The sequence below is a fragment of the Pinus tabuliformis genome, chromosome 4_1 (genome assembly GCF_031772625.1).
Source record: "Pinus tabuliformis cultivar Carrire ecotype Pingquan chromosome 4_1, CPIR1, whole genome shotgun sequence".
NCBI lineage: Eukaryota > Viridiplantae > Streptophyta > Pinopsida > Pinales > Pinaceae > Pinus > Pinus tabuliformis.
This window is the reverse complement of record NC_142303.1, coordinates 779,573,230-779,591,770: the sequence shown is the minus strand read 5'-3', so window position 1 is coordinate 779,591,770 and position 18,541 is coordinate 779,573,230. Positions and strand designations below refer to the sequence as shown.

Sequence of the window (18,541 nt, the reverse complement as noted above, 5' to 3'; positions counted from 1 at the left end):
AAGTGGATTCTAGATCTACTTTTACCCTACAAGAAATAATAGCAAAGATGCATGAACAAATCAAATAATTCTCTCAAGAAGGGCTTTCCTCATCTTTTGGAGCTTCAATGGCTTCTTAGAGTGTGCTTAATGCCTCCTTGAACAAGGGCATCCTCTATCTAAGATTCTCTCAAAGCATGACTTTTAAAATAGTTATGGAGCTCAAAATAAGGGAAGCATTCCTCAAATAATCCCAACAAATTCTTGAAGCGTGGATCTCAAGGTGGAAGCATGCCAAGACAATGTTATGAAACTTTCCCTTAATGTAGGGTGCTCCAACAATCAAGCTAGCAAAACTCCTTAAAAAGTGGATCAGAATGTCAAATCAAGGGAGTGCTCAACAAGGTTTAATTGAACGAGGAGAAATCTGAGAGCAGTATTCCAAAATCAATGGGGAACACACTTGGAAAGACTGACAAATTTTGAATTAGTTTCATGTACCAAATTGCATATATATATATATATATAATATATATATATATATAAAGATATACCACTGCTTGAAATTTTTCTGAGCTGGCCGTTAAGTGGCAGGCCTAATAGGGGTTTTGGCCTTGAAACATGATCAGGTCGTTCTCATCTCCTGGTGCTATAAATTGGCTCCTACCTCATATGCCTCTGTGGCTACCTTAAGTCCCAAGAAAAGCCCACGAGAATGGGATAATGGTCAATGGTGTGGAACTCTTCAGTCCCCAAGTCCTAAGAAAATTGACAATAAAATGTTTCTACCTCAGGGGAAACCAATTCTGCCAAGGATTATTCTCTACCCTCAGCTTCAGTTTAGATAACGTTCGTCACATACTAGTTTGAGATCACATTTATAGTGTTCTTAACAATGTAGGTCTATAATCTATAATCTAAGATATATTGTATCAGACCTTCTAAAGCACTAGCATTCTCTGTTTCAACTAATTATTGCAGTTGTATGGTTGCCTGAATTCTCTGTAAATAGTTGCAGTCAGTCAATATACCTGAAACATGTTAACAGACACAACCTGACATAATTGCACTAAATTTAGGCATAGACTTCTTCAAGTGCTATGTAAGATCACGGGCCAATGTATTTAAAACGTCCCCTCCCTCAGCTATTAGCTCTTTACAAAAATCACACTGAGACTTACCCTCATCAGGGTCTTTGCAAAAGGGCCAGCAACATTTTACTCTTGGCGCGGACAGTTTCGAAAGGGTCAATATCAGTGAAAAATTCACTACAGTAAACCCTCCAAACTCTGTCAGCTGTAAACTCTCTTACAATTCAAATAGTGTTGACTCAAAATGTCACTTGTTTGACTTTATATGTATCGTGTTTATGGTTACAGTCTTAGTAAGTTTGTAACAAAACTTGTTTATGTTTGGCTTCCACCGATGAGTTGTGTTACAGGATTGTTTTAGTGCATATGGTCATAGAACACTGAGGACGGTGTTCCCCTCAAAGGGGAAGGGTTGTAATGACCCCAATTATTCTGCAAATCTGTTAATTATGCCAATCATCGTGCACTCATGTAGATATGGTAAATGTTGCCTTGGTTACCTTACATGGCCATTGTAAATACCTTCTTGGTCAGTTTTGTAAATAGTGAAAATGGTGAATATGCATATAGTAAATATTGTCTACACTTTGAAATTGACAAATATATAAATGCCTCCTTGGTCACTTTTACAATAGTGTGAACACTGGTTAAAAATGTTCAAATTTCATAAACCTTTTAAAGTGTATGTATATATTATATGTGTAAACCTTAAGTAGGATTTCTGATTGGGTACGGATTTCTGAGGCTTCTCTCTCTCCACACGTGCAAAGAAGGGAGTGTTCTTTTGCTGCCCTTGCGTTGACCAGCGTTGACCGAAAATTGCAGAAGGCTGTTTTGACCAGCGTTGACCATCTTTGACTCTGGTTTTGTGTGGGATATTTCTGTTTGGGCAGGCCGCAGTTCTGGGCACAAAATCCGAGGCTGTTTGACCAGTGTTGACTGTGCTAGGGTTTGCTGCAGCGTTGACTTTTGTTGACCAGATTTGACTGGAAATTTTCAGACTGTTTTTGGGCTGATTTGACTTGTTGTTGGAGGTCGAGTTGACCGAGTTTGACTGAGCTGTTTTGGAGGTCAAAATCTGCCCTGTTGACCAGCGTTGACTTTCTGGTTAGGGCTTTCTGTTTCTGCTGTTTGACTGATCAGATTTCACTGTGATTGGGCAAGTGAATATTGTATATTGTTCTCTCTGTCTCTGCTGAACTTTTGAAGAATTATAAGAAGAATTGATCAAGGGTTCCCCACATTGGGGTTTGTCCCTGGTTGGTGCCATATCTTGTGTCCTCTTGTCTAAGGTTGAGGGTTTCTAAGGTAAAATCTTTGTGTGCTGTGTAATTCTTTATGGCGTGCCGTTATATTTTTGTTTTGATGTTTAAATTCTCTCATAATCTTTAAAGGTTTATGTTAATTGACCTTCTAGTCTGGTTTAAAATGCAGTTTAAAATGTTGTCTCTGCATTTGCGCTATTTGTATATGAGGTGCAAATCAGGTGCGTTAAGCCCAACAATGGGAAGTATTTGAGTTCCTACTTTCCTTTCCTGCTGAAAAGGCCTTCTCTTTGTGGGAAAGTATTCTGATTTACATGGACATCCTGCTGATTTTGCAGATTTTTCTTAATCTAGATCATCTTGTCACATAGATCCTCCAATAAGTCCATGAATTTTGCAAGAGCTTCACTTGTCTCAATGTTCTCTTCAGTAGGGTCAGATATGGATTTTCAGTGTGAATCAAAGAGGCAGGAGGAGTTTAATTATTAATTTGAATATATATTTTATTGAAAGTATTGATTAATATGTTTAATTATTAATTTGAATACTTTCAATAAAATATATATTCAAATTAATATTTAAGCATATTAATCAATACTTTCATTAATTAATTTACCTAAAGCAAATAATTTGTTAATCAATAATTAAATATATTAATACATTTAATTTATTTAAATATATTAATATATTTAATTAAACTATAGATTTAATTGATATTTATATTAAGGTATTTAAAATTATAAACATTTTATAAATTATGCAAATAATCAAAATTTTAATTTAATCAATTTAAAATAAATCAATAATACAGTTCTTCACCATTGAAAAATTAATATAATTTAGTTAAAATATCAAATAATTAGCTTTCACCTTCATTAATATTTGATCCTCTCACTGTCGGCACATTCTATTGATCGCTCTCTCTATTTATTATTCCATTTATCTTCTGCTTCTCCTCGACCTTTTTGTCCCGACGATGGGTCTTGGTGTAGACTCGAAACGTCGATACTCAAAAATGACTACTGGGGAGCAATTTCCGGCATCACAGATTCAAGATCATCCCCACAGAAATCTGCAAACCCTAATTCTCAATCTGCTGAAGTTAACTTGCCCTACCTTGAAGGATAGGCCTGTTTACTTGCTAAAACATGAAGTATTCCAAAGATATCACTATTTTCTAATTCATGAAACCTTCATAACAGCTGGAAATAGAAACTGGGAGCACAGCCTTGAAGATTTACTGCTGTTATCTGATGGTTGTATCTCTCGGCCAGTGAACAAACTGCTACAGCACTCGTCCTCGTAATATCTCTGTTGTTTCCCTTAGAAATATATGCATGCTGAAAACACTGAATTAGGAGGCTCTCTTGCTGTTTCTGAACGTTTGCTAATAATAAATGCACAAATAGGATGGCCCAGGCTCCTTTAGGCACACTGCACTAATGGTGTCTGCTGTCTTTGACTGCTGAAAACACCATGAAAACACTGTTTTCTGTAGTAAACTGCTATTTCTTCCCTTTTCTCCTCAAACACCCACCATGCACACACTACAAAGTTACAAACCAAATACAGCTCAAGAGAAGCGTTCCTCTACTGTTGTACTTGCTGTTATGTCCACAATCTGCTAGTAGAAGACTACTGTAGGGCTACTCCTGCTATGTTGGGTGATTTGCCAAACATATATGCAATAACAGCTGTAACAGCCCATTAGGGCACACTATCCCCCAGCATTTCACTGCTTTTCCTGCTTTTTCTCCACCAGCTGAGCATACAAAGAAAACTTGCTGCTTTAAGACCCAAACCTGCTGGGAAATACTAATTAGAGTCATGGTATTTGAGGAGCTGCTGCGTCCTCCTTGTAGTTAGCTTGTGGTGCCTATTGACAATACTAAATCAATGCATGCATGGATCCACGATAAACCAAGTGAAGGCCCTCCACAAAATGCTTGTAACAATAGTGTGCTGATAAGAGGAATTAATAGCCCACCATGCGTTGACCATAGCCCATTGATTTTTTTTAAATGGAGGACTGCATACATTCTAAACTCAACAGAGAAGTAGGGCAAAAAGAAGCCCAGCTCTTGGTAGTGAGATCTATGTGGAGTTCTTGTATGGGGGCAGGAAATAATTCATACCAGACCAGCAGGCAGCCCCTTTCTACCAGCTCCCTGCTGCTGGCCACCTCTTCCAGACAAAGAGACATTCCCTGGACCAGATTCGTCTCCCCTGGCTGGTTTTCTATACACAATTTGTTTCCTTCAGCCTCAGATGGTAGGGGAGCTTCCCTTTCTGAGTAGGACCCCCTTTCTTCTTCATCTGTTAGTGGGCCGTTGGAGCATTAAAGCTCTTTCCCTTCTACTTGGCTCCAAAGCATTGTATTTTTTCATTTTGACATTGGGACAGATCTTTTAGGGCAGTACTGATTCTTTCTTTTATAGGAGTTGCCTTTGCACTACCACTTTGTATCACAACTTATGTACTAAGCAATCCCATTGACATACCTTTGGTGATTTGTTGGACATTGATTAATGTATCTTCTCAGGAGAACTCTCTCTGAAGTAGATCACATGGAAGGCACGCGATTGAGAATACTCTCTGAAATGAATCACATGGAAGGCGCAGGACTGAGAATCTTAGCATATCCTTTGCCTGAACTAGTAATGAAAATGAAGGATAAAAATATAAAACTTTGCATGTGTAACAACAAGAAGGAACTTTCTTAGATGGAGCACTTTCTTCTAGACGATGCATAGTATAATTGTTATGATCCAAAGACACAAAAATCAGAAGTACACACCGTGTACAACAATTAGAGCTCCGATATAGATAATACATAATGTCCCTTTCCGAGTGATCCCCATAGGAGTCACTTATAAAAATAAAAAGAAGAAGAAAGAAAAGAGAGGGAAAGTAATTTGAATTTTGGAAAAGAGGGGGAAAAGAAAGAAAGAGAGTTTTAAAAATGGCCAATTGATTGCACTCTAGGATATGCATATTATTCTCTAGCAAAATTGTTTGGAGAGCTCTTAAGATTTTTGGCATCAGAGACGGAAATTCTTGGGTGTAACTCGGTTTTGGTGGTGAAAGATTCCACCCTAACTAATCTGAGGGGAAATCATACAGATTTCTCATTGGGATCTATTGTGGAAGCAAGAAATTCTGTTGATAGGGAATGATGTGAAGTTGAATTCCATTTCAGAGATTCGAGTTGGATTGAGGTAGTGTTTCTCTAATCTGTGGTGCAAATTCTTCATCAGTTGAGTACACAAGTGGGTGTTTCAATTTGCTGTTCGTTGTCATCAGTGAGAGCAGGGGGAGATCGACTTGTTGATCAACTGCTTGTATCTGCGTGAGTGCATAGGCAAAGATTGTGTTGACAAGGTGCCCGTGGAATGGATTGATCTGCTCTTTGAGAGGGTTGCTCTTGTAGAGGGCATCCAGAACCCTTGCGAGTTGACCACACACATGGGTGAATTCGAGTTGCTGTCGAGTTGCCTGAATGCACTAGAGGAGAGTCAATTTGTTGTGTGTGACTGTACGCATGCATGGATTGACCACGTTGAGGAAAAATGGGGTTGGATTACAATGATTTTGTTGTGGATTTTAGTGTGTGCAAGGAGGCTGTTCTGAGGGATCAAGCAACAATGGTGACTGCCAGCATGTACAGGTGGACCACATTGCGGAGTCACACAGTTGTTTGTGGCTGCAATGGTGTGCAGGGGGGCGTGTACATTGTTACATAGCTGTTCACGACAGTAGTGGTGTGCATGAAGCCGCATTTAATGAGGAAGAATGAACCTGGGCTCTACAGGAGCAGATCACAACCCAAACCAATCAACAACACACCTAACTCGTGACCGGAGCGTGTTCCTTGTGGATGGGGAGGTTAACAATTGTAATCGTAGCCTAGACTGAATGAACAATACTCTAACATGTGGCGGAGGGAGTTCACATAGAGTTCAAGGAGATCGGAAGGCAAATTGTACTCCCTAATTACTAAATAGGAGACGTAGCGCAGGTCAAGTCGAGGCTTGTTCAAGATCGTGAAAGGGTCGTGGCCAACGTAAACGAAGAAACTTCTTTCACTGTTTGTGCTACCTCAAGTTTGGGTGGTTTGTGCTTGTGCTTGTGGCTGAGCATGGGCTGATCAATGTGTGTGGGAGCGGTTGTGTGAACCGACAGAGCCCTTTCCACCTACTCGTGTTGACTGTGGGCACGAGACAAGACTGATACACAGTTACAAAGGTGCTTTGGTGAGTAGGGGGATGTTTGGATACAAAGGAAGTGGTTGTAGGATTATCTAGCTAGATCGCAACTCAGGGGGACAGACAAAGTATCTGCGTGGAGCATCAAGGAATTCCTCAGACAATTTGTGGTTGGTTGGTGGATCAAAGGTGTTGTGGCAACCAATAAAGAAGCTACAAGCTGCTGTGGATCCTCTTCTATAGGCTGGAACAGTGATTTTGGTGAGTTGAGTGTGTTAACAAGGACTTGAAAAACAAATGTCAATTCATTGTGGTCAGTTGATGATCCAGTAGTCTAAGGAGGAAGGAATGCTGTCTGAGAAATAATGTTGAGCCCAAACCTTCTGGCAGCCTCAAGTTACAACCAACCCTCATGTAATTGACTTTACTGGGCATGTGTATTCAATTTGCTACTCTGAAATAATAATAATAATAATATAAACTAGTCTCGCTTCCGTCTCTTTTTTTGGTGCTGTTGTGTTATGATGATATAAGTCACATGCACATAAACTTCAAGAAAAAATTAAAACAATACACACTCCAAATCCCAAATAAAAGTAGATAGCCAGGGAAACTCTATTTATTCCGATCAACAGTGGCCGAGTTATTACATAAAAATAGGAGAAACTCTTCCAAATATCCAAATACATTCATACACCCCAAGCATATCCATGTCATCCATAATGAATACATGATCTCTATATATACCTATCCACACATTACACATGCGGTCCCTTCATTGTTAGGATGATCTTATTACATATACATTTACATATTACATGTACATTTAACCCCATATACCCCCTTCTCGGGTCATATCATATACATTTAACCCAACATACGCCCCCTTTGGGGTCATACATAATATCCTCTTTCGAAAAGCTTTGTCCTCAAAGCTTTGATGTTAAGGGAGTTACATGTGATGGAACCAAATAACAAGATTTCCTTAGATTGCTACATTTTTCTTGCCACTAATGAAGACCCATCCATTCAAAGTCAATTCTTTCTTGTCCAAATCCTTCATGGCTGGTTTTTGCATTGCTTTCTTTCCTTTGATTCCATGTCTTCTTGTTGTGACTTCACCAATTTGTAAATGCAACGAGAGGTGCTCTTTAGCCCAGTATGGAAGAAATGTCGTAATGGCCTAGCTTGTCCCGTTATGTAAACATTTTGACTTGGTTAAATTACATAAAAATAAAATTAAAAAAATAATTAAAATAAAATTGAGGTAAAATAGTCAATTTACTGTTGGCAGTTTTTGGGCTCCAAGTTTTGACAACCTATGGTTTTGCCAATGATATACCAAGCACCAAGAGGGATCAAATCTCTTGAGGTGTAAACCTCTCTTAGAGTGAAAGGAGATTTGATCTCTCTCGATGCTTGGTAGGTCTGGAGTTAAGATGGATCTAGTCTGGTAGTTATTGGTCTTTAGTAACATCCTGTTTAATAATTATTTGGTGATGCCTTGTTCCATGAATATTGATGACTGCTCCATCTCCTAGACAATGTTGATATGGATCTTCTTGTCTTCCTTGATAATGTTGATATTGATCTTCTTGTCTTCATTGAAATCTTTCTTGGTAGTGAGGATGTTGATATGGTTTTACATTTGATGGCTTTCCTTCACTCTGCATAACAAGTTTTTCGTCTTTCTTCTTTTCAAACATAATGGTATCCTTTATCCTCTTTGCGTGGTCATTGACTTCTCTAGCCTTGGAGATAATACCATTGTATATGGCATGGACATCCTCTATATGGAGTTCAACTTCAAGTATCTTTTGGAGACCTTCTTGAATCTTGTCTTCTTTCTTTTTTCGAAGTTGCAATGTGATCCCATCTATCAAATTATGTTGCCCTTCAATTCTAGACTGCATTCATGCGTTTACCTCAATTGTGTCTAGCGATTTTTCAATCTTATAGCAAATTTTCTTTTTAAGTCTTTTGGTTCTCTTCATCAAGGATCCTTGTTTCTTCTTGATTTTGATAATGGTTATTTTCTTCATTCAATATGTAGTAGTTTTCTATTACATGTACATTTACACCTTGGGTCATACAATATTCATTTAACTCAATATAGCTCCCCATGGGGTCATAACAATAATTAGGATCCCATGTGTCACGATGAGATGCATCCATTCTCTCCTCATTTCAAAACTCAAACCACATATCCTTTATCCCACATGGAACTTGGAAACCAATCCATAACTACACAACAAAGTCTTGCATTGCCAATTGCACTTGCAAAACATCTACCTACTAAAATAAGTTAATGATTCCTAAAAAATTAGGAAACTCAGAAGATAAATAGAACTTCTACAAAACCCATGGGGTCACCTTGAGGTAGTGGTCGAACATGTGGTTGCACCTTGAGAGACTATATTAAAATGATCTTGTGAACTATGCACACATAAGCTTAGTCACCTGGTTCGGGTTCGTGTTCGAGTTCGACAATCTTGAAATTCGAAAAGAAGATCATCAACAAAAAATAGTGGATAAAATTCGCCATTAAATTCGACAAGTGTAAATGTGTATATTATTTAGTCTAATACACTTGGTTTGTTTTCCATGAAAAATTGTCTAGCCAAAATTCTTGGATAAATTGTGATTAAATTATATATATATATATATATATATATATATATATATATATATATATATATATATATATATATATATATGACATCAAATTTTAATAGTCTCTATTATAATAAATATAAAATTTTAATTATATTATATAAACTTTAAAACTGTGTTAAATTTTTATTATATATAAAATTATAAATAATTAAAATCTTCACAATATTATGTTAATTTATAAATTGAATCATTATTATAGACAATTTAATTGAAATTTACCATCAATATCATATATCATCATTTATATATGTTACATGGAAAAAAAATTAACACTTATTACAATATATGCTATGTTACGGCCGTGGCCATGGCCATGGTCATGTTGAAATTAAAAAATATAACAATATATTATATGGACATAACCATAGGTCCATGACCATATCGAAATCAAGATTTAGTGGTGTGAGTTTGAGGGCCAGAGTCTGAGATCCACGAGTGAGTTACAAGGCCATAATTAAGAAAATCGAGGTGCGCGCCTGTGATTCCTCCATTGATCATGGCACCCTCGACAACTTATACGAAGGGATTCTATCAATTGTTTGATTCCACTGTGCAGCCACATTACCATTGTGCTTTCGACAATTCGTATGTGGTGTACTCTATGTTGTGACAAATTTTGAAACCCTTCAAACGATGCATTTTAAGTTTTAACAATTCGCGGGATGTAATCGTGGGAGTGGACTTTAAAGATGAAAAGAATTTCCAAGAAGTAAACCATGTCCAATAAACGATTTTCAACAAATCCCCTTTAAAAATAATGAATTTACAAGTAAATTAACTGCGATATTATTTGTTTTTCTGCAAAAAGAAAACCATACTAACATTTATATTTGAAAGAAAATACATTTCATTAGGATCTACCCAGATTCATGAGTGGTGATCATAGAACAAACAAAATTACATTTACATATGCTTATAAGCATTTAGAAAGAGCGGCCAAATTGGCCTTGAAGAGGAGCTAAAACAAAAAAAAGAAAAATAGAAATACAAGACAAAGGAGAAGATCAACTGATGTAGAAGTCGCTTATCTTCCCTTTATTTCCTTTCTTTTTCTGGACCTGTTGCCACTCCCTAGCTTTTGGATCCATTGGAACTGGAGCCATATTTCTCACGGATGTCTTTGGAGGATGCTCTTTGTCTGAATTAGAGCTTTCCAATACATGGACATGCTTTGTGCCATCCTCTGTGTACCAATTTTTTTTGTTCATCTAATTCCTAGATTGCTGCTGAATTTGTCCCACTCTGATAGTGAGTAGCATTCTAATTCTTTTCCTAGGTGCCCCCATCTTTTGTGGTATTCTTCGTTGTGTTTCTTCTTCTTCTTTAGGGAGATGTGGGTTTGTAAACTGCCGTCCTTTTGACTTATGTGCTTTTTTTTCTTTCTTTTTTGTGTTATATTTAACCTGTGGGCATGCATTCTGCAGATGTCTTGAATGAAAGCAGGATCGACATCGAAATGCCGTATTCTCATAGTCTAGAACTTGAGTCCATTGAAAATTTTTATGTTTCAATATGATGTGATTCGGTAAACCTTTGTTGAGGTCTATCTCCACACAAATTCTTGCAAAAGTAAAAGTGCCTTTCTCTATTCTTTCCATGTCCCTCTTTTTGAATTTGCCCAATGTATTTCCAATACCTTCTAAGACCTGATGGTGCCAAAAAGGAAGAGGTAGATTTGGGAGTCACACCGAAACCGGTAGTGTTGTGACTACCATATTTGTTGCATTGAAATCTGGAAACCATGGAGTGATGAAGAGCCTCGCTCTACCCCAAAACCACGACCCTTAATTTAGTGCAATATCTAAATCCTTACGTGCATCAAATTGTACAATAAAAAAACTTTTGGAATATAAATAGATATCACAGTTGGGTGTCCAAGAGGAAAAAATCCATTGGTGTAAGGCTTCTGATTTGGGCCAGAAGCCATTAAATCTACAGATAACCACCTTGGATTGAAGAGTTGTGAAAAAAGTATTTACCTCTGGAAGGTTAACTTCCATGGCTGGAGATTGTTCCATTTGATCAACAATGTAGGGACCTGGAATGCTTTGTATCTGTTCTGCTGGGGAAGGAGACGTTCCTTTCACAACATCTTTGAAAGAGGTAGATTTTCCATTTGGATACCTGGGTCTTGAAGCTCCAACTCTTGAAGCACATCCTCTCCTCTTAGCCTTGTGTTCAGGATTAGAGTTCCTTTTGATATTATAGTCTTGGAGCTGGGAAGAATCATTGAGCACCTTCCCTTCAAATCGTAGACTATGACAAAATGCAGGAAACCCCAAATTTTTCTCAATGGTTTGCTTTAAATAAGAGACAATAGTAGAGTTGTTGGTCCATATAGAGCAGGACTTCCCTCTCATGTTCTTTATAAAGATTTGAAATTTATTCTGCTCCATTGCATCCATAGACACAAGCTGAGCAAACCCCAAAGGATGGAACAAAGCTCTCTGTGGGTCAAACATCCATTTGGGCACAATGTATGGACTTGCTGCTGATTCCATCGCCCATGGGACAAAGCTTATTTGGCATACTGCCTTTATACTCTCGGTAAGCTTAACCACCGCGAGCTACCAAGAATGCCCAACAGAGTATTCAACAAACAATAAAAAAGCAAGTAATGAGAACGCAGACCATTGAATTGTTGGCCCCTTCTGCCATAGGCGCATCAAATCTGGAAAGTGGGCTTCGAAAACCCAATAGGGACACGTATTTGCACTGTACTAGGTCGTAGACGAACACAGGGTCCAGAAAGAGACGAAACCCGTTGAGTCCATGTCACGACTCGCAACCGTCTTCTATGGCCTTTGACACAGCAAAGTAGAACCAGGCGATAATCCACTGAAAAGACAATAAAAAGTCATGTCAGGGGCCATACGTGTGAAGGAGCACGAGCTCCCCTCACCATGAAGCATCACGTGCATCAGAGGCTGTTCTAAGCCAGGACGCATCACAATTTTCCTCACAGCTGATTGCCGGAACCCTAACACTCTCCATCATTTTCTCAACTGTGATATTATTTGGAAATGACATGTTCGAAATATAGCTTGGATGAATTTGAACGAATTTGTTCACCTCTAAATTAAATTGGTCGAAATTCGAACATCATCATGCAAAATAGCCAAACCCGGTGACAACACATAAGTGGATCGAAGCCCAGCTCCATGCCCTTCAAATTTTTTACCCTGTTAGGGGCAACCCGAGTGGTTGTGACTAATGGTGTTAATGCCACTCACCTTAGTTTGAATCTTGGTTAGACTTGCTTGATATATTTTGCAGGCTATCATATTAGGTCAGGGGCCATATGTGCAAAGGAGCACGAGCTCCCCTCACCATGAAGCATCATGTGCATTAGAGGCCGTTCGAAGCCAGGGTGCATTGCAATTTTCCTCACAGCTGATTGCCGGAACCCTAGCACTCTCCATCTTTTTCTCAACTGTGATATTATTTGGAAATGACATGTTCGAAATACAACTGAATTTACTGGATGAATTTGAACGAATTTGTTTACCTCTAAATTTAATTGGTCGAAATTCGAACATCATCATGCAAAATAGCCAAACCCGGTGACATAGCACATAAGTGGATCGAAGCCCAGCTCCACGCCCTTCAAAATTTTTAGCCTGTCAGGGGCAAACCGAGTGCTTGGGACTAATGGTGTTAATGCCACTCACCTTAGTTTGAATCTTGGTTAGACTTGCTCGATATAGTTTGCAGGTTATCATATTAGGCCAAGGGGTTATAATGGCAGCAGTGGTGTGATCCCTGGTAACATGGATGATTGTGTTTTCTAGTTATTGATTCCCCCTTGGTTAAAAGAAAAAAGTAACTGCAAAAAATGAAACTTTGTGAAACAGTGCGCATGTTTCCAGAACGAAACTCATTGGAATCATGAGCTCTGAAGGACCAATGATATGTAGCTAACTCTGACATGTGTGGGCAGTGGAATTCTGGAGAACCACCAAAAATATAAAGTTCTTGGAATTTGACGAAACTGAATATGTAGCAAGTTTTGATCAGTGTGATACCCTGGATGTACCTGTATGGAATCAACATGATGAAATCATGCTGTATCTTAATCCTCCAGTTGCAGATGCAATTTGATTGTTCACACTTCCAGATCGGCTATACTTTCAACAACCTTCCCAGAAAACCTGGGAATGAAATTGACCATGCAGCTGGCAGAATTTTCCTTTCTCTTGCTAGAAGTGGGAGGCATGACAAATTTACTTTCTCCGCTCCAGATCTTCTCTTGCTTTCCTTGCTGTGCATGGTCAAGGAGGGGTACCTGTGTATTTATGAGGGTGACCACAAGCTCTTCTGAGACTATGTTTGGTAAAGTGATCATCTCCAAGTAGGGTTTCTGCTCCCCGGTAAAGTGATCATCTCCAAGTAGGGTTTCTGCTCCCCATCATCCTCCTTCCCATCTACTTTAGGATGACTCCAATATGGAAAGGCCATCATCTTGATGAGGCCCAACCACCTCCTATCTGCAAAGAAGTGACCAGGAAACAGAGTCATCGCACAGGGTCTTTGCCCAACCCACTTACAACAGAGGTTTAAGCTCACAATAAGCCAACAAATTGTTAAGAGTATGTGACCCAGAAATTCAAAATCCAGTGATATTCAGAATTGAAACTCAGATACCTAATCATGAGGTATGCTACGAGACTAAAATCCTTTACAACCAATTGCAATGCACTCACTGCCTCTTTTACCTCTAATTATGCACTGAGTAGCTATTATATTTGTACATTTAACATACACATAAGTTACCCTTACAACCCCTACAAAAATCCCTTGTACTCCTAACACGAGTGTTGCTTTTCTCTGTGTTGTTTGTGTTCCGCCAACTGTTTGCCTGCAACCAAAATTTCCGGCAATTCTTGAGAAGATTCAATCTGTTTGTGCAATATAGTTTGGGGAGTCATAGTACATGGCACATTTCCTGGGTAACTTTGCCACGTTTCGCATTTCTGGTAAGCCACATTTCAATCTTGCGGTGCACATTCCTCTCATAATATGTGTACTTGTGTCAGATAAAATATTTCTCAAATAGATCTATGGAAAAGGTTGAAGTTCTTGGTGGGAAAAAATGCATTTTTGAATTTAGAAATTCAGAACAGATGTGCAATACAAAGGCGATATGATCTCATTATGTCTTTCTAGTATTTGATAATCCCAACTTCTCATGCTCAAACACATGATAGCAAATTATTGTTTTCATTTAGAACATGCATTTTTACTTGTAAAGAAATGTGACAACAAAATTTGAGTTTGGAGTTTGGGGCTTATTGTAGAGAGTTCGAGGAAGTAGGTTATTGGGAGGGGAAGAGCCTTAGATAAGTGACAATCCAAATTTGGGCAGGATAGTGTACACCGCAATTAAGTTCTTGATCACAATTTGTATATGTAAATTACACATGAAAAGGAAAATAATCCCTTAATGTTTGTTATAAGATTCTTAGTATTGTCCATCGTGATATGAAACCAAAAGGGTGATACATTGGGTGTTCCTCAATCATTTAAATTTCTTACAAAATTGAATTGAAATCAAGAAGAGGGGAGGAAGATTTAGCTTGGCCTTGGGCCGCCTTCTCCTCCATATCAGTTCATGTTAGTGATGATATTAAGAAAAGCCTGTGTTTCTGGTAATTCATGTTTGATGGGTTCATCTCTGGTCCATGTATTGTACACCAAGTATCATCCCGTTGAAGCTTGAAAGTGCATTGGAATATACTTCTTGAGTCAATGATGGTGCACCTTTTGTTGGTTTTGTTAGCATGCATTGATCATAGGTTTGAATGGTCTTCCTCTTCGATTTGTTTTAATATCTGATTAATGTATGTTGAGATCAGTTACCGTGGGTTAACAATTCACCATGTTTTTCGTACCTTCTTGGTTTTGTTGGTGGCGTTGATTATAGCCTTGAACGATACAAGCTTGTTCTTATCTATGAACACATTCATCGTGCATATATTGGATTGGAGGGTCTAAATGGTTTGAATCATGATTTTTGGTTCCCCCCCTTCAGTTTTTGTTAATCCTCCACAGACTTGATTTCTTGGTGGATTCGTGAAGGATGCTTTCAAGATGAAGTACAAGATTCAGATCAATCTTTTATTTACTCATGTTACACCTTTTCAGCATAAACAGAAAAAATGTTGGGTATTGAATTATCTCATCATTTTGACGTTCAACTTTAAACAGTGACTCCTCACTAGATATTAATTCATCACCTGCAATTGAATTTATGTTGTTCGAGTTTAGCAATGTGAAGTTTTAGGTTCAAGATTTTTCTATTGTTCCATAATGTTTCACATTGTCAATGCGCATGCATATATAGTTGCATTATTTGTAGGTTGCAGGGGCGTATGATTACCACACACACTTAAAATACTATAGCACTTTTAAAATATCACAACTTAGTTACTCTCTCTTGAGGCTTCGTCATATGTCCAATAAAGTGAAAGCTTACTTAACGTGGCCATATACATCAGAGGGTAATGTAGCTCTTTCAGTCTCGATGTTGGCATTTTCATCAATCTTATTATTTTAAGTTGCATAAACGATGATGAAAGCAACCTCTTGCAATTCAGTATCTCTCTTAAATGCAGTGAAACAATCAAAGTTCAATATTTTGGGATCGCAAAGCTGCCTTGATGCAAGATAACAAGTAGATGCTTTTACATAAACATGGACAACTGTCACACCCAAGAGTGAAGGGATGACAATTGAGTTCTATTCCATATGGAAATTATGTGTTGCCATGATATGACTACACATGACTTGCTTTTCTGTGCTGTGTATTTTCTATTCATGTACTGGTAATTTCATAGAAAATTTCAAAGTTAGAAAATTAAATATGTTTTTCCTCCCTTGTTAATTTGTATTTTATTTTGTTTTCTTACAAAATGTTCATTTTCCTCTTTTGAGAGGATTTCTTCTGAAAGCTGATGATGTTTATGCTTACATACTTTTATGGTTTTATGTAGGTCTGTTATAATTGACAATTATAGATGAGGAACCTTGTTCAGCCAACCAGGAGAATCTTAGCATATCATTATGGCAGGAAATGGGATTCAGTGCTTAGGAGTCTCAGCACCCAGGCTGCAAGTACTTCCACTACCCCACAGCCACCTCCACCCCCTCCACCTCCAGAGAAAACCCACTTTGGAGGACTCAAAGATGAGGATCGCATTTTCACAAATTTATATGGATTGCATGATCCATTTCTGAAAGGAGCCATGAAACGTGGGGATTGGTACAGAACAAAGGATTTGGTACTAAAAGGTTCTGATTGGATTGTGAATGAAATGAAGAAATCAGGTCTACGTGGCCGGGGAGGTGCAGGATTTCCATCCGGTTTAAAATGGTCATTTATGCCAAAAGTATCGGATGGACGACCATCATATCTTGTTGTGAATGCCGATGAGAGTGAACCAGGGACCTGCAAAGATAGAGAGATTATGAGACATGATCCCCACAAGCTTATTGAGGGATGCTTGATTGCAGGTGTCGGTATGCGTGCTAGTGCTGCATACATTTACATTAGAGGGGAATATGTAAATGAGAGGAAAGCCTTACAGAATGCTCTCAATGAAGCATATGCAGCAGGATTCTTAGGGAAAAATGCCTGTGGTTCAGGTTATGATTTTGATGTTCATATTCACTTTGGAGCTGGTGCTTACATATGTGGGGAAGAGACTGCTTTACTTGAGAGCTTGGAGGGAAAACAAGGCAAGCCTCGATTGAAACCTCCTTTTCCTGCCAATGCAGGTCTTTATGGCTGTCCAACAACAGTTACAAATGTGGAGACAGTGGCTGTTTCGCCAACTATACTCCGCAGGGGCCCTGAGTGGTTTGCCAGCTTTGGCCGCAAGAACAATTCGGGGACAAAGCTTTTTTGCATTTCAGGACATGTGAACAAGCCGTGCACTGTGGAAGAGGAGATGAGTATCTCTCTCAAGGAACTAATTGAGAGACATGCAGGAGGTGTACGAGGTGGGTGGGACAATTTGTTAGCAGTCATCCCTGGAGGTTCTTCTGTTCCTCTCCTTCCCAAAAACATTTGTGATGATGTATTGATGGATTATGATGCGTTGAAAGCTGTGATATCAGGTCTTGGAACAGCTGCTGTTATTGTCATGGATAAGTCAACTGATGTAGTAGATGCAATATCTCGTCTTTCCTATTTCTATAAGCATGAAAGCTGTGGTCAGTGTACCCCATGCAGAGAAGGGACGGGATGGCTTTGGATGATCATGGAAAGACTGAAGGTTGGGAATGCTAAACTTGAAGAGATAGACATGCTCCAAGAATTGACAAAGCAGATTGAAGGTCATACAATTTGTGCATTGGGTGATGCTGCAGCATGGCCCGTCCAAGGTCTTATTCGTCATTTCAGGCCTGAGCTGGAAAAAAGAATTCGTGAACGAGCTAGGATGGAAGTCATGGAAGCTGTGGGTTAAATAGGTTTAATACGTCTGAGCTTCTGAATGGGAATATGGTTTATTGAGACTTTATGTTTAAACACTAATAGCTTCTGCTTTTTTATTTTTTTATTCTAATTTTGTTCTTTCATTGCCTGGGGAAACACAATCATCAAAGTTTTTAATAAACTGGAAGAACATAGGGATTAATTTTTTCAAGTGGAGGTCACTACAGAGATCTTAGCTGCTGTAAACACCAAGGATCTTGCCATTAAGAATTGTGACTGCAGAAATATGAATGCTATACAGGATAATGTTTCATAAATTTGCACCACTTTCCAGTGCTTGATATTGCTTCGTTCAGTAGTTCAATTTTTGTAAAATGAACCGTAGATACTTCAATAAGTGCTTTTGTTTACATGGATTGGTTGTTTGCCTGGCAAGGAAAGGTGATCTGTAGCTATATTTACGTCCAGGTAGTATGAATACTTTGTTCTCTCTGTTTTTTTGATGCCTGATACTTTTGGTTAAGTGGATGTCATCCCTTTAATTAGTGTTTTTAAGAGATATTTTCCTTGATTTTCTATCATTAAAATATGTTTTTGATTTAGTGCTCTTACAGTGTGGGGTGGAGATATCTCCATGTGCGTATGGGGGTAGCAAAAACTGACATCCGACTTCCAATTTAAAAATAGAAAAGAGAGAAAGAGCCAAAGTAGAAAAATAATCTACAATAGATCCATTTTGATGAATCTGTACAAGTAAATAACCGTGTTTGGTAAAGGAAATATACAATGAAAGAGCGTTCAAGAGAGGCTATGTCATATGAAAGAAGAGAGTAATAGCTTTTCTGAAGGAGATGCTTTAAGTTTTGGTTAGACTTGGAATTAATAAAT

General features: G+C 38.3%; 1 protein-coding gene across 6 annotated transcripts in view; it reads left to right on the top strand.

Moving 5' to 3' along the window:
• The window catches only part of CI51 (51 kDa subunit of complex I), a 61,503-nt gene extending 43,533 nt beyond the window's left edge, over positions 1 to 17,970 (top strand). Inside the window, exons 2-3 of one of the 6 annotated variants that reach the window (XR_016258203.1) lie at positions 1,964 to 2,378; positions 2,505 to 2,564. Coding sequence is in view for 1 of the 6 variants with exons in the window: in XM_089420336.1 (XP_089276462.1) it covers positions 16,233 to 17,684 (1,452 nt within the window). In the remaining 5 variants the exon portion in view is untranslated. Of the gene's footprint in view, positions 1 to 1,840; positions 2,379 to 2,504; positions 2,565 to 15,830; positions 16,183 to 16,208 lie in introns of those variants that run through there. The other 5 variants (XR_016258206.1, XR_016258201.1, XR_016258204.1 and 2 more) reach the window with 5 other exon arrangements.
• The last annotated feature ends 571 nt before the right edge of the window (positions 17,971 to 18,541 follow it).